This window comes from Topomyia yanbarensis, chromosome 2, assembly GCF_030247195.1.
Source record: "Topomyia yanbarensis strain Yona2022 chromosome 2, ASM3024719v1, whole genome shotgun sequence".
In the NCBI taxonomy this organism is placed as follows: Eukaryota; Metazoa; Arthropoda; class Insecta; order Diptera; family Culicidae; genus Topomyia; species Topomyia yanbarensis.
In genome coordinates, this window is record NC_080671.1 from 29,342,275 (window position 1) to 29,359,227 (window position 16,953).

Consider the following 16,953-nt stretch of genomic DNA (forward strand, 5'->3'; position numbering starts at 1 on the left):
TGTCTCGGTCTAGGCGAATAATGTTGAAATTATTTAAGTTGAAATTAATGTTTGAGGTAAGCCATGTTTCACATAAAGCAAAAGCATCGCATTTTAAATTATGCAGTAAAATTTTTAAGGAATCAATTTTAGGTATGATACTTCTGCAATTCCACTGTAAAACAGTGATGGAATCTTTCATTGGAGGAGGTGAATTACCCATTGAAAGATACAATCGCTGCAAGGATGGGCCATTGAGCAATCAGCTGCTCTAAAAATGTTCTAATTGTTGGGAGGAAAGCTGAAAGTATACTCTTTAGTGGTTCAGAAATATTGAATGCTTTAAAAATCCAATCAACAATTTCAGAAAATTTCAATAATCCTATCCCCGGCTGAGGCTCAGAGGAAGTCGAAATTTTATTATTTCCAGTAATGGTGTTCTGTTTGGATTGTACGTTCCCAAAACCGGGCGGAATTGATTTCGGTTTTGAATCGGAATTTTTCGGTTTTGGGTGCAGTTTATCTATTGGTGGAGAAATTTTAAGGCCCTTGCTTGGCAGCTTGGGAAAAGAAGACTGTTTTCTTTTTCTGGAATTTCCGGGTAAAACAAATGATGTACCTTCGCACGCTCCGTCAGAGTCAGACTGTTCCGAAACTAGAGATGTGTAAGTGTTTTCTAAGAAGATGGGTTTAGGGGTAGCATTTTTCAACATTTCTGCATAGGAGCGCTTAGACCTCTCCTTCAAGGATCGTTTAATTTTATCCTCGCGCAATTTATAAATGGGGCATGCAGGGAGCTCATGCGAGTTTTCTCCGCACATTAAACATTTTTCTGATTTTTCATTGCATGTATCCTCTTGATGAGAACCCCCACATTTGCCACACCGTGCCTTATTGGAACAGTAAGTGGCTGTGTGGCCAAGCTGTTTGCAATTAAGGCAATTCATTACACGAGGAATAAAAAGGCGAACGGGGAGACGAATCTTATCGATAATGACATAGTTGGGCAGCGCAGACCCAGCGAAAGTCACTCGAAATGAGTCAGACAGTCGATAAACTTTTTTATCTCCTTCGTGTGATACTGAATGCAATTGCTTGCATTCAAGTATTTTTACGTCTTTAAGTATGGTGTCTTTGAAACGACCAACCCCATGCTTAATTATGTCATCAACAGTCAAACTCGATTCTGTGATGACCCCATCAATTTCAATTTCCTTTGAAGGAATATACGCTCTATACTCACGCGTAAAAAGCTCGCAAGAAGCAATTGCATTGGCTTGTTTGAGACTACCAACGACAATGCGTATTTTATCTTTATTAACTTTGACGATCTCTTTTACATCCGAGAATCGCGAAGTCAAATCTTTAGAAATTTGAATAATATTTAGCGCCTTTACTTTACACCCAATAAATACAATCCATGGTCCCGTTGACGACTCTGGGTAAATTTTAATTCTAGTCGGATTTACATTTTCAGCATAAGGCTTAGGGGGAGGGTCTGTTACTCGTTCTCCCATCTCTTCATCCATTTTACCTAGCAAGAAAAACTATCACAAAAAGGAATGAAAAATATACCTGTTATACCTGTAGAACACACCTCATGTGTTACGTTGTAAACTCGGTGCCCGTTGTTTGACAATGTGACACTTGCTGTCCTTCTTCGTCGCGTTGCTTCTTCAGTAGAGAAATAGGCCTACCTGCAACACTTCAAAACTCTCTCCGGTTAAGCTGCTCGTCGGTATCACCACCACAAGCGCGCTCTCTCCGTTTCCACCGCCGCGGTAAACAAATGTGGCTACCTGTGGCTTGCTGCGAAAATCCCACTGTCGATGCGGCACTTTTCGGTGCCACTTGTTTTCCTTATTCGTCGTACCACTTCTGCGGTAGACGAGTAGAGCAAATGGGTCTACCTGTGACGCTTCCCCTTTCGTCGATTAGAATTGCCCGACGACACCAATACAATATATTTTTTCTGTGTGTACAGGCACGATCACTTTCGATTTCTGCCACCGCGGTAGGCAAATTCGTCTACCCGCGGTTTGCTGTCAAAACACCGAGGATGCCGTTGACCACGCCTCCGTCGTATCAACTGTCGACTCACACTTAACAAACTGGTCTCTCTCTCTCTCTCCCACAAAAACGCATACAGCGTCTCGCACTCCGTCACTCTCTCGAGAACAAAACCTTCCACCTGGAGGCACAACCGTCTCGGCCGGTTGCAAAAACTGTTATCAAGCTCTGTTGATTTGTTCTCCACCTTTCTGTTTCTTTTATACAAATCTATTTGTGTGATATCGCCTGTTTGTTAATATTAGCTCGTTGTTTGTAATAAGACGATCGTCATAGCAGTATTTATATTTTGAATAAAACAATGGTCAGTTTCAATTCCTTTCAATAATGATTCCAGCGAGTAAGAGATTCAGAAGAGAACCGTCTTATTGTTATCAATTTGTTGGAATGAGAACCGTAATTTAATAAGCATTGCTCACTGTTTTGACTGCTAACCGTTTCATTCTCTTTTATCTAGTAGGTTTACCATCAGTACCGTGTTGGATCTCATAATCCTCAGTATAGTATAAATAGTATACTATAAAATCAGTTCAACACTGTGGAGGTTGTATTGTGCCTGCTTGCTTTTTCATGGAATGGAAAGAGGGCAATCGTGAACAATAATGACATGATGGATCAGCATCAGTACACGCAAATTTTGTAGGATCATATGGAGCCATCTAACGGTCTATGTGGCGAATATTTATGCATGATAATGACCCTAAGCATACATCTCGGTTCGTTAAACAGTGGCTTTTTGATCAGATAATTAATGTTCATTCATGACCTGCACACCGCACAAACCGAAATCTAATAGAAAATCGGTGGAACGACGTGGAAAACACGTCAAATCGAAGAATGGGAATGATATTTGGATCTCAAAGAATATCAATGATCATGGTTGGAAGTTAGAAAGCTGTTATTTCTAATAGAACGATACTGCAAGCTGGTTGAAAGCGTCCCCCGATGTCTAGAGACGGTTTTTAACCAAAAATGTTACCCGACTAAATACTAAACAGCTATAAAGCATTAGTCTTGATCTAAGTCAAAATTCACAGAAATTTTGAAATATGTGCTAATTATGTGTCCAAGCCCCATTTTACTTCCTTGTTAATTTCATTCCTTTACTTACAGATTTCGTCTAATGCCATGTCATACGATGTACTCACACTGTCTTGAAACAGGTAATGAGGTAATTTTATTACATTATTACATCTTAAGTGTTGGGTGTATGAGTGTGCTAATTTTGTGTCCACCACTGTACCTAGAGAAAAAATAAACAAGAAAGAAAATGGCTATACCAAAGTCACTCGGAAACACAGAAAGCATCAAATATGTAACAGCGAAAATCAAAGCTCCAGCGACGACGACATGGACACAAACACGAGAGAATGAATGGCAGACGGAATGATCAGCAAACAGCAGAGGGTAAACTTTTCCATTGCTCACCACCAAGAAAGAAAATCAATACAAGAAGCAGAAAGCAGTGCGCTCAGAATAGACAGTGTCAATAATATATCTCTTCAACGTGATTTTTATTGGTTCCAATGCAATTGTTGTGTAATAACTACATAACAAATTTTCCTCACGATTTGTCGGAAATCTACTCATCGTAGAGTAGCAAAATTAACAAACAATTATTAATAATTTTTATGGACATAGGTTTTAAATTTTACCTCAAATAAAAGCGGTTCGTTTATCATGCCTGCTACGATCCTGCATCAATGTGAGGAAGACATGACTTATCTTTTCGAACTGATGAAAATCAGCTTGATTTTGAATTGTTTAGTCGTGTTAAAATTAATAAATTGAGAAATTATTCAAAACCCATTATCTAAATAATGGCAGACGGGTAAACCTTCGTGCTATATTTCGTAGCGGAAATAGAGCTTTTATTTCGACAGGATTCCGATTCATATTGTACAGAACATTATATGGCTAGCGTTACGATGCTACTAACATTAAGCATCTTTCCTGATTGAGACTCAAACATACGATAAGTGGGTTATGAGACCAGTGCGTACCCTCTGAACTGACAGAACAGAGCAGAAGCACTAGATCTTCGATAAATTACTTTATGAAAATCAACAAACATAAAAATAAATTTCCAATTTCTTTGTTCATTTCTCTCCTAAGTCGACCGTTGTAAATGCCCACCTTCTCAGCCTACCAGCAACACTTTTCCAGCATACTTCATAGTAAGCAGTAAACGGAGGCAACCGTAAATTCAAATTATGACCCCCGTTGGGACTGCACGCCGTTTAATCAGTTGTACCCACTCTGTAGGTACGTGAAAACTCTCGGCAGTTTACTACCAGAATAAATAAACAACATGCACACCGGTTCCACTGGCTACTACTACGAATCTCGCTCCCCTCTTGAGGAGCGGTGTGGCGCTGAATGGCGGTGCAATGGTTTAATCGAAACAACTCCACCAAGCGATCCCACAACAAATATTAAAAAAAAGCCTGCTAAGACTTGCCTCGAATGACAACACATTTTCCCTCGTCTAGGCACGGGGGCATCGGTACCTATAGAATTCAGACCAGCAACCACACCATGGTTGCCTAGTTTATCTCCCAGATGCAATGAAAACTCGGAATTTTAACCCGATCTGGAAGGTGTAACAGAACGGTAGCTAAATTAGTTCCCGCGTTTGATGTTTCAGCTTGTCGACAAGTTACGAAAATTGTGGTTTTGTTTTTATAAAAGGTAATTCGAACAAATGTGACTGAATCACCTATATCAACATTCCACTGCTCGGGCCACCATCATAATGTTTCATCATTGTTTTGCTTACCTGCTGCCGCCTTTCGGGATCTGCGTTATTATCGCCGTCCCATTATGCTGCGGACTCCCAGGGCAGCTGTTGCCATCGAGGGGGGTGTTTCCACTTCCAGCGCTGAGTCCACCGCCACCACCACCGGCGCCACCGCTGCCGATGCTTCCAACGAGTGTGTGCTTTTGCAGCCCCGGATGGAGTCCTGGTCGAAGAGAAATGAAAGAACAAACACGTGAGATTGTAAAATACGCTTGAAAAGGGCGGAAACGATACGGAGGGGGAGTTTTGATCATTTTTTCGGTTGTTATTCAACGAAACTAAGTTCGGCGGTCGCCGCAAATGGTGTTCGGGGAGTTTTGTACCAATTATGAGAAAACATATGAGAGTATGAATAAAGGATGAGAAATTATACTTCCATGGTAGAACTAAGGATCGGTTTCGTGTTGTTTTTGGTTGAAATTTTGATTAGGGTGTGATGTAGTACATAAATAATAAAAATGTGCTTCGAGTAAAAGTTTGTCCTTTTGAAAATACTCATCGTTTTGTACGTTTGAAAATGAGATTATTGGATGCTTTTTCATCGTCATAAAACGTTAGCAACAAAAATTTGTATTGGTTAAAAATCATTTCAGTGTGTACATCACATTCAAATTATAAATCACCCTACTACAGTTTGGGTAAACTAAATTAAATGTTAAATATCTAATTTCACCCACCGAATCGGTCCAAAAACTACTCACCCGTCTGCTGGTTCGGGGTCGGTGGTAACGGTCGCACTTTATCCGGTGGACATCGTCGGGCGACCATAACGGTCGCCGGCAGAGGAATAGCCGTACCTCCATTGATCCCTGGTTTGGCGTAGGGCACCGGTAGTTGTCTGTAACGAAGAAGAGCAAAAGAGAAGCATATGGTTATCAATATTAAAATGACATTAATATATGTAATTTTCGACCCCTTGACCACTCACGCTGGTGAGCAGGCAGCTACTAGACCCATTCGATTACCCCCCAACGTATTCCGAAACGGAAATTTCCAGATCCTCTACATTTCTATCATAAATTTCAAAGTCACAACAAAAGGCGTTCGATATCACGGAATGAATCAGTCTTAAAATTAATGGAAATGGATTTCCTCGCCCACCTTTCCCGAAGACTCGACAAAGAAAACGAAGATGGCCTCAGAAATCATGATGTCTTAGGTTTGAACAGAATGCTCCGTTGCTGACGCAACGTGAAAGTCAAATTTGAAAAGTCTACTCTCTATAGCAAACGAGGCACTGTTGCCACGACAACTTTCAAACTTTTCTCGTGATGCTTGACACTGCGTCAGTGAAGCAGCATTCTGTTTGACCCTTTTCGCTGTAGCGTAGCGTCGTGTCTGTTGTCGCGTTTCAAACTATGTTAATTCAAACACGCTTAGATCTCGACCCTTCGCAGCGCAGTGCCAGCCGTTTCCCTGGCACCGCTGTTGCTCGATTGGGAGGAGTACCAGCAGGCGTATCGAAGTCAACAGCGCGTTCGGAATAGGTCATCACATTTACATAATCTCATTTGGAGAAATGTTTAATTTCTCCAGCAGTTCCGACCTTCTGTAGATAGTCGTATTGAGCAAACCGTCGTAGTAGTAGAAGAAGAAGAAGAAGTAGCGTCACACGGCGCCAATGCACTTCCAGGACCGTTACGTACCGCGATGAACTGAACACAAATAGGTTCGCTTTGTATAATGAATAGTTAAAATGCAATATGCGACCCTAGTGATACCGACCGGTGCACAACAACTAACCAGCACGTGGTCTTAGTTGCCATGGAGAAGATAGTTCCAGTGCAGTTATTGCGTGGCTTGCATTTATTTCGAAAGCAGCAGCACCGCCTGCTTGAATCACTAATCGAAGACCTTATTGCTGTGGGAGCCAGCTGGTTGTGGTTGGTTATCGGGAAATATGTTTGCTAATGTATGGATTGGATTCAGTTCATATTGTTTTCATGGGAATTTTCAAACTAGAGTTAAACAAGAACCATTCTGTGCAGAATTGGTAAATTACTGATAACACAAAATTAAAAGGCAACTGCTCTGAATAACAGGTAACGAGGATGTCCAAAAGTTGTTTTGGAAATGATTTGTTTTGTTTTATTTGATTTATTTTGAGCAGGGAAAAGCCCCCTGGAGCTAGGTTTCATTCAAACGCTTTCTCCAGCGAGCATAAAACCTCCTCATCATTTGTACCAACAGATTACAAACATCCTAATGATACATACACAGCTTATTTCAACAACTAACACTAACACAATAATTTTGCTACTGTATAACTAAAATAGATACAAACAACAGCTACATATTCGAACGTAGAACGAACCAAAGCACAATATAACGCTTTTAAGTACGAATTCTCTTGTAACACGTAAAATAAATACTAAAAATTTGGAAGCTTTGGGTATGGTGTATTCTACGTGTTCTTTAAAATTCAGTTTTGAATCTAGCAGAACTCCCAAGTCCTTCACGGACGATTCACGTTGAAGAGTACTCTGAGAAATATTTTAGTCGAATTTGATCATGGAATGTTTACGGGTGACGAAGCTGACTGAGCATTTAGAAGCATTCAGTTGCATCCTGTTGACATGATACCAATTTATGAAAACATCTAACTGAGACTGGAGGAACTCAGCATCGGTGGATGTTTTAATCAGGTGGAATAGTTTAAAGTCGTCGGCAAATGATAATTTCATACATTTTATCGAGAGATTCAAGTCGTTGAGGTAGAGCAAGAATATAAAAGGTCTAAGATGACTACCCTGATGAACCCCAGAGGTCATGCAGTCTCCAATTTTTACACTCATTTCCAGGAGCGGATCCAGAAAAATTTTTCGGGAGGGGTCCGAAATTTTGATTTTGGAATGAACATTGTACAATAAATTATACGTCAAAAGCAAATTTAATGAAAATCAGTTTTGGTGGTAAAATTTGGTTTCAAATGATTTTATGTTTGAAATTAGTATAAAATTAAAACTAATTTAAAATTTCTCAAAAGGTTAAAAAAATTCGAAGGGGGTCCGGACCCCCAGGACCCTCCCCCTGGATCCGCCACTGACCATTTCTCGTCCAGATAGAAGCCAATTCAAAAAGAGCCGCCAAATCCAAGCCTGACTAGTTTAGAAACAGTTATCTGGTGGTTGATCTTGTCGAAGGCTGCCTAAAAGTCGGTTTATATGGCGTCTACTTGTAGTCCTGCGTGCAAGGAAGGGATGATGAAGAATGTGTACAATATTAAGTTAGTAGAAATTGATCGTTTAGGTATGAAACCATGTTGGGTCTCGGATATGTAATCGGAGCAGTTGTGGATGATGTAATCCAGAACAATCCTTTCAAATAGCTTAGATACTGCACATAAAGAAGCTATTCCACGATAATTCGAAACAACGCCTTTGTATTCTCTTTTGAAAACGGGGAAGATATAAGTTTTTTTTTCCAAAAATCCGGAAAAAATCCTGATGAAGAGAGATATTGAATAGCGTTGATAAAATTTCATCGGAAAAAAACACTACTAAAGTGCTAACGAAATAGGTTGCAAATGTTACAGAATAAAAATCTAAGTTCGAAGTAATTGGTACTAGGAAAATTCAAAGATCCATCAAATGAGCAAATCCTTACATTGAATAATTAAAAAAAACTCTCAAACCACCAATAACTAAAATAAGAGGGTTTTTAGAACACATTCCATTTAACTAGTAAACCATTTGCTTTTTTATTGTTTTAAAAATAGATGCAAAATTTCAATTGTTATTCGAATTCTTTCTTCCGGATTTTTGTGATTATACGGAATGATGCCGAATTCTACCTAAATTTTCGTTTTTCTTTCAGAATTTATATTCGAGAATTATTCAAGATTTGATTTGCAATTCAATTTTTTAAGGAACCTGCTCCCAAAAGTTTCTTATTTACTGCTCCTTACAGCTTTGTGTGTTTTATTATACAAAAAACCCTATTTAAAGTGAAGACTGCAGCTTTTTGAAAATTTAGGTAAACATTTGGAAAGCTCAAACAAATTATTTCTTTACAAAGTTATGGACTATTCAGTGAGATAACTCATCACAATAGTATATAATTACTGGGAAAGATGCAGCGCTTAATTCTTCTACAAAACAATGAAATTAGTTTTGACCTAACGTGCTATGAAATATTTTTCAAATTAGTTTTTTAACAATTTTAAATGTTTATGTAGACGTCCATTCAATTCTGAATAGAACAAATTTTTATATGTTTCTTTTTACATTTTAACGACATTCAATTAGCTAGAGATTACTGCGCAGGGAAAGTTATGAAAATTTAGAGCCATAGTACTGAAGTGTGAGCAAAGATGTAAAGTATGCAGATCGGAAACCGACCACCGATGAAAAATAACATTATCGGCGGCGTTGGTGAGATTCTGAGGGGCGACGGCGGCGTATTAGCGTGACGCCGTTCGCCAAAATTGGAATATTTTCTGAAAATGAAGCTTAGACTAACGGAATTCGCCATTCTTCAGTACAGACAGACACCGTTAGTCCAAGCAGAAAGATTTGTTTTGCAGAACAATCTAAAATATGCTGTTGAAAGTGACAGCGTAGGAATTAAGGTTCTTGTGTTGCGTTGCGTTGTGACGATGATTTTGGCGGAATGCACACTGACTTCATGATGTATGACTGCTGATTATCTAATAAGAGTTGCTTAGGAAGTGGTAAGTAGGAATTCATGCCAATCCGACCCATATTAAAACCTCAACACATGATAGCCATCATTGCCGGCCGCCTCCATCTCCATCGTTCACGGGGAAGGATAAGGTAGACGGAAAGTGTTGATGCTACTTAACGGAAGGAAGACGATTCATCAGACTCTAGGATTCGCTCCAAGCAAGCGAAGCAACCTGTAAAGAATATTTGATTATGTAGTTGTTTAGTTAGTCTTCGAGTATACGATCACTCGAAAAAGAAAAGATCTTGTTTAGTTTTTGGTTTTTTTTAAACTCTGGGCAGCCGGCCACTGAGAGTATCCTATGTTTCCTAAACAAAAGCAATTTGAACTCCACACAGCCGATCGTGGGAATATTGCCTAGAAAAACTAATCTGTGTAATGGGCCGGATCACTATTAATTGCAACAGTATTTGGACAGAATTAGCTACTTCTTCTCTACGGTATATTTATTTGGTTGAAAACTACCGAGTGATAACACGTTATACAGACAAAGAGTTATGATAGCGCGAGATGTTATAAATCAAGGTAATCAAGGTATTTCCTATTTTACGTATCGGATTATTTGGTATACCAGCGATAATAACGACCATTGAAGAGAAATACAAAGAATTGTTAACCTGATACACGGGTTGGTTAGCAATAACGGAACTTGAAATTAGATTCATAAAAACAGACGCGACGAATTTTCAGTACTTATTGACCCGCGATCATCGATACTAGTCAGATTAAAGTCTTGTTGCGGCTGATTTCCGATCAGATATTAATTTTTACGGTAGTGTTTCCTTGATTAGATCTGTTCGCACCCTCTCATTCTGCTACTATCGGCAGAAGGCTGATGGCATCCAGTCGTCGCCGGTCCTAGGACCAAATGTCATCAATAGACTTAGACTCGCGTGGAGGCATGAGATGGGAGACTTGTGAGAACTAAAGAGACTAAAAAACAAAGAAACGACATGCTCCGTCCTAAATCCAAACTCAGCTATAAGCTTCTACAGCTGAATTGAAACACCAACCGGAACCTTGCCATTTTAATTCCTTTTAGTGAAGATTATGTTATCTCACCGTTTGACGACCGTAGGAATTAGGGTTCCTATGTACGCGAGAAATGACAATTGTGACGAGGTGAAGTAAGGTTACGTGACCTATCACCGCGTACCCCTCCTAAGATAATTGCAAAATGTATGTCGCAATACGGAGAAGTACAATCCGTTACACCTGATACTCGAAGAAGACCTTTTGCCTCTTACTTGACTAAACAGCTCAGAACTCACGGAATTATTACACTAGTTTACAGCATTTCTGAACTAAATAAGCTGGTGGTCATTTTCAATGTAAAATTTCGTGCTGAATCCGAAAATGAGGTCCAAAAAATTTACAGTAGATCAGTTTTCGTGTTACAGTATAAAAATGAATTTCAGCTGTAAAATAAAAAAGTGCGTTAAGTAAAATCCAAATTTCTTCGGTTGTAGTGCATCGATATGAAATATTATAATTTTGAATTAAAGGTACTTGAATTCACTTTCGATCGTTAGAACATTTTTTTTCAGTGTGACTACTGGTTCTGGCGTTATTTACGAATTTATTGTACTTTTTCTTAATTTTTCGTCATTTTTTGAAGAAAAATTAGCGTTTGGTCAATATTTTGGGCACGGGATAACAATAACAAATGAGTCTAAGTAGCCTTTTCAAAGTAATTTATTGAAAATTAAACAATTTTAATCGATTTTTCGTTCATTTCTTGAAAATCCTAATAGTTAACCTCATCATTTTAATAATCCAGATTGTTAGTCTTGAAGAGTTGCATAATTCGTTCTTTGACATGATACACTTACCTTTTCTAATTTTCATGACTTTGGGTTATTCAACTTGGATATTTTTATCTCATTTTCACTAATACCAGCTCTAATTGAAAAAAATATGGCACTTATTGTACTTTTTTTTCTTTTTATTCGAAAGCCAGGAAAACTTTGCAAAGAAAATGTATTAATACATTTCAGTTAAGTGAATTTAGTATTCCTTTAGAAGTAAATTAGTTTAAAGTTAGTGCTATTAGTAGCATTTTCATTATTTTTCTTAAAATAGTAAATAATAAACATCACCATTATTAACATGGAAATAATGCATCTCAGCAAGTCCTACAGGTCTTTCTTTGACTCCATTCAATTATCTCTTTTGGTTTCGACGCAAAATCGTTTTTATCACATCGTTTCATATGCAAAAATAACGATTTCGAACCCACTACATTTGTGGCGCGGTCATGCTGTGTTAACTATTAAATAGCAGCAAACTGGAAAGAGATATAGACAAAGTGTCAAATAAAAAGTTATAGAGAACATTAAGGGGCATCAAATGAACAATAGTAACGATAAATTTTGCTGAATAATAATTTGAATAATTAAATAACTCTCCAAAAAACACAAATTTTGAGATATTTCGTTAGTAAAAAATCATTTAGTACACTTAACTAAAAGATATTTGTACATACACTGATAGGACATTTTCTCAGCTTTCCAATAAAATCTTGTAAATAACGATATAAAGCACATTTTTTAGATTAGAGTCTTTTAAGTACTTGCAAGTCGGTTACAGGAAAAGTAAAGTAATTACAAAGAAATGCGAAGAGATAAGAATATGACGTCCAAGAACAAATTATGAATCGTCCTCAAACCCAACTTTTGGATACTGGATATTGCTATAATCATACTTCATTATTTCGAGAAAATTAGCAAAAACCTCCTCAAAAACACTAACTTTTAACTACTTTACAGCTAAAAGGTAATTAAAGCTAATTAACTAAAAGATATGATAACACCATTTAATAGGAAATTTTCTCACCTTTCGAATGGAACTAAAAGATTTAAAATACAAGGTAAACTTTTAAAGTTAGAGGTATTTTAAGACAAATAAGTTTTTTTACACAAAAAGTTCAATAACTCTGTAACGGTTGAGATTTGATGGTATGTGTAGAACAATTTTTTTATCCAAATATGACAATGAACCAAACACCCTGTATGTAAAACATTTAATTTGTTTTAATTCGTGTTTTAAAATTATGTACGACATCGAACAAGACTTATTTTAGGTTTAAAATTTCAAAATCGGGTCTCAGAATAATTTGAAGAACGTAGAATATTTTGTAATTGCGCTTAGATGTTCTACATAATATATTGTAGTATATTGAAGTTTTGTGAACCAGTACAGTAAAATCAATACATCGTGGAAGCCAAAGTGAATCCAATATAATTTCAAATTATAAACTTCAAGACGTTTGAATAACGTAAAATAAATTGTTAGTAGAACAAAAGGTGACGAATTCGGTGGATAAGTCATCATTCGTGAAGCTAGCGTCCGAATTTAACATTTTGCAACGTCATAAGCTTCCGATGTGTGTATCAAGGCATTGTGGAGCGTGCAGCTTACAACGTATTTTGAGCATATACGATTCTGTATGACACATTTAAATATTATGCGTCTCTTTTAATGCCAAATTTTTAATAACATTACTCTACTAAGCCTGTAATTATTGTTATCAGAAGTCTTGAATCATTTGGATAAACGAGTTCGAATATTACCCCACATTAAATTCTCTCAAAATTCTTCAATTTACTTGTTTAACAGAATTCTGACAGAGAATCTCTCATATATTATGAAACAAACCCTAGAAAAAAACTGGAATCGAGTCTGAACCGTAATGTTGAGTTGAACCAGAGATACTCAAAAATCTCCATTCTACAAAAAATTTAATAACTTTCACAATTTCCATCCGATTTAACCCAATAAGTGCTTATTTTTATTGGTTATTAGCAGGCTTCAATTTCCCATTAAAATATAATTTTAGGATCGCTTTATCTTACCCAAAATATTGACCAAACGCTAATTTTTATTCAAAAAATGACGAAAAATTAAGAAAAAGTTCAATAAATTCGTAAATAACGCCAGAACCAGAAGTCGCACTGAAACAATATGTTCTAACGATCGAAAGTGAATTCAATTACCTTTAATTCAACATTATAATATATCATATCGATGCACTACAACCGAAGATATTTGGATTTAACTGAACGTACTTTTTATTTTAAATGTAAAATTCATTTTTTCACTGTAACACGAAAACTGTTCTATTGTAAATTTTTTGGACCACTTTTTCGGATTCAGCACACGATTTTACATTTGAAAATGACCACCAGTTCATTTAACTGTAAACTAGTGTAATTTTGGTTAAGTAATGCAATGCATAAAATCAACTGATTCTTTGAAAAAACAAAAATAACCGGATGCAGTTTCTGCGATAAAGTTATCAGGGCTCGTTTCATTGTGTAATTACTGAGAAAGACGCAGCGCTTAATTCTTCTGCAAAACAATGAAACTAGTCAAATTCAAATGTCAATTCAATTCTGAATGGAACAATCATTTATATGTTACTTTTTACATTTTAACGACATTTAATTGTAAAATACACTCGAAAAGGGCGGAAAGATTACTGAGTAGGGAAAGTTTTAGAGCCATAGTACTGAAATGAGAGCAAGGATGTGAAATATACAGATCGGAAAACTAGAAGTCAGATGTTTGTGCCAATGAAAAATAACATTATCGGTGGCGTTGGTGCGATTATGACCGGCAGCGGCGGCGGCGTATCGGCGTGACGTCGTTCGCCAAAATTAGTGGCGGCGCGGCGGCGTGGGATATTTTTTTAAAGAAATGAATTCTTGCTCTAACCTTGCCATGTTGGCTGTTGTATCTGCGTGTTTCAAAACTAAGTCAAGCATTGATAACGTAGCAGTATCATCAGCTTTCAATATAAAACAATGATTTTCAACCGGGAATTAATTATATTTGAGTAAATTTAAATGAATCTTGTTCTATAGGACGAAGTTTTTGTGAAGTGAACTATTTTCAGTACCTTCAGTACCATCACCTGCGCAATGCAGTGCTGATATCTTCTAACACGTTAGGCCAATCAGAAAGATACGTTTTGCAGAAAATCTAAAACATGTTGTTGAAAGTGACAGCGTAGGAATTAAGGAGGTCGTCTGGTGTAGAGGGCAAAAATAATCGACTTCTTTTTTTCCGCTTAATTGTTAGTATTGAACCTCTAGAAAGTCTCCCGCAATCTCGGTAGCCACGATGAACTTCTTTTGTTTTAAAAAGCAATACATTCCACGTGCGTATTTGCTATAACACACGCAGATTTCAATCTATCGGCAATAATTTTCGAAAAACTGACAGCGATAAAAATACAGTTTAAACAATGCACTCTAAACTACTTCTACCCAAATTTTCAAGAGAAAATACTCAATGGGTCATTTTCTACAGCGTTTTTACCGTGATGCACACCCTTTAATAGCGTTTTTCTCGAAAATTATTAAATAAACCACGCTATCCCATCTCTGAGTCCATTCCTAGTCCCACCAAATTTGAAGCAAATCGGACAAGTCTAGCTACCGGACCAACGCGCCTAAAGTTTGTATGGGATTTTTCAACAATGAACATGGAGAAAATCTATTAGCTCGCATGGGCACCACTAGATGGCACTGCGTGCATCGTATTATCACTGTAAGTAAAAATAAGAAAGATAATTTAATTGTCAACAAACTTTGTCGAAAGCTGCTAATCAAACCGGCTTTGTTAAAAGAAGTTATTAAACTTTTATCGAAGTAATGTCTGAGCCAGTTTTGTATGGGTCCTAGTAGTGCATAGTTGTGTGTCAGTACTCGATTCATATGAACTATACATTTTTCTGAAATAACGCTAAGGTTTAGCTCAATAGTATGTTCCGAAGAATTATAGTAAATAATACCAATATGAATGTCATTTGAAAGGGAGTGTTCAATAGACATCAAAAATTCATGATTATCGCCATTTTGAATCCATGATGGCGACTTCCGATTACCACAAAATAGTGAGAATATGGGTATTATTTGAAAGAGATAGTGGTCAGTACGTAACGATTCCTAGTATACAGGATGTTACATAGCTAGCTCTACGATCTTACCCACACTATGTATTCTTCCTGATTGGGACTCGGACATAAAACGACATGATGTAATATGAAAAGATAACGTTTCGTGCCCCAGTGCGACAATACATCACCGCCACTTTTTTGAAACCACAATTCAGCTAGGTCGATAGTTTTACCAGCAATTATATTGCATAATTTGAATTGTGATTATCTACCAGGTCTTCTGATATTATTTTTTGGAGTTTAATAATGGTTTAATATGCACAAATCGGCGACAGAGCTGAATCCCTCGGCATTATACGCCTACGATCTCTCAAACATGTCGGGGATAAAGTGAACCGTTCAGCACATATTAATTTACCATCACGGGGTGTCAAAAACAACCTAGAAACGCCAGTATTCGCGCGAACATGAATAGATTGCGTCCGGAAGACTCTACCCTCGGCCTGCTAGGTCTATGCATTCAGTTGGACTAATAAAAAATAAGTCTCATATCCACTAGACAACACGTTCTATAGCGACCGGAAACTAGTTACCAAGCAGACCACTCCCTTTCAAATGACATTTATATTGATGGTACTTTTGTAGTAACCGGAAGTTGCCATCTTGGGTTTCAAAATGGTGCTAATCGCCAATTTCCGATGTCTGCTGACCACACCATTTCAAATTACATCCAAATTGATAGTGGTTCTCATGATTTTGTGGTAACCAGAAGTCGCCATCTTGGATTTCAAAACGACGCTAACCGTCAATTTCCACCTCTTTTCAAATGACATCCACATTGATGATGGTTCTCGGAAATCGATTTCAAAATGGCACTAATCGTTAATTTTCGATATCTGCTGACCACTCCCTTGTAAATGACATCCAGAGTCATATTAATAAACAATTTCCGCTAGCTACGGACCTATACGAATCCCATATTACGATTTCTAGCGCAGCGAAAAATTTACTAAAATTTCATCACCCACAAGTCCGAATAAGAAATTTTCTGAACCCCTGTTATTTTCTTAGCGTAAAAATGGGTTCAAATTATATACCTTTCTTGCCCTGAAAATTTTGTCGAACCATTTTTGCGCTAAACTTTTGCCGGAGGTTATGATAAATACACCATTTCAGATCTAACAGAATATTTAAACCCACTTTTGCTCTGAACAAAAATTTAACCCACTCTTGCTCTCAGCCTCTCATGTGCTTTTATGGATGCGATCGTGTATCGGACGACTCCACCCTTTTTCTTTATTACTATCCAATCGATACAACATGGGATTCAGCTTGCTAAGTTAATACGAATTATTTTAATTTGGGATTCACAATATTGGTTGATTTACTATCCATCCCAACTCTACACCGGGGTCTTTAAAATAGCCAACCCCGCATGTCAGAAAAGGGGCGATTCAGACTCGAATCGATGACGACCCCACGTATTCCTAGCTGGTTTGCTGGTACATATACTCTG

General features: G+C 37.4%; 2 protein-coding genes across 2 annotated transcripts in view; both read right to left on the minus strand.

Annotated features, from left to right (window-relative positions):
• LOC131679484 (protein sickie-like) overlaps positions 1–16,953 on the minus strand; it is a 259,274-nt gene that overhangs the window by 169,383 nt on the left and 72,938 nt on the right. The window lies entirely within an intron of this gene.
• The window catches only part of LOC131679377 (protein sickie-like), a 228,088-nt gene that overhangs the window by 45,169 nt on the left and 165,966 nt on the right, over positions 1–16,953 (minus strand). Inside the window, exons 4-5 of the mRNA XM_058960090.1 lie at positions 5,551–5,687; positions 4,829–5,012 (exon numbers count right to left, since the gene is read on the minus strand). Of these exons, the coding sequence (XP_058816073.1) occupies positions 4,829–5,012; positions 5,551–5,687 (321 nt within the window). The remainder of the gene's footprint in view (positions 1–4,828; positions 5,013–5,550; positions 5,688–16,953) is intronic.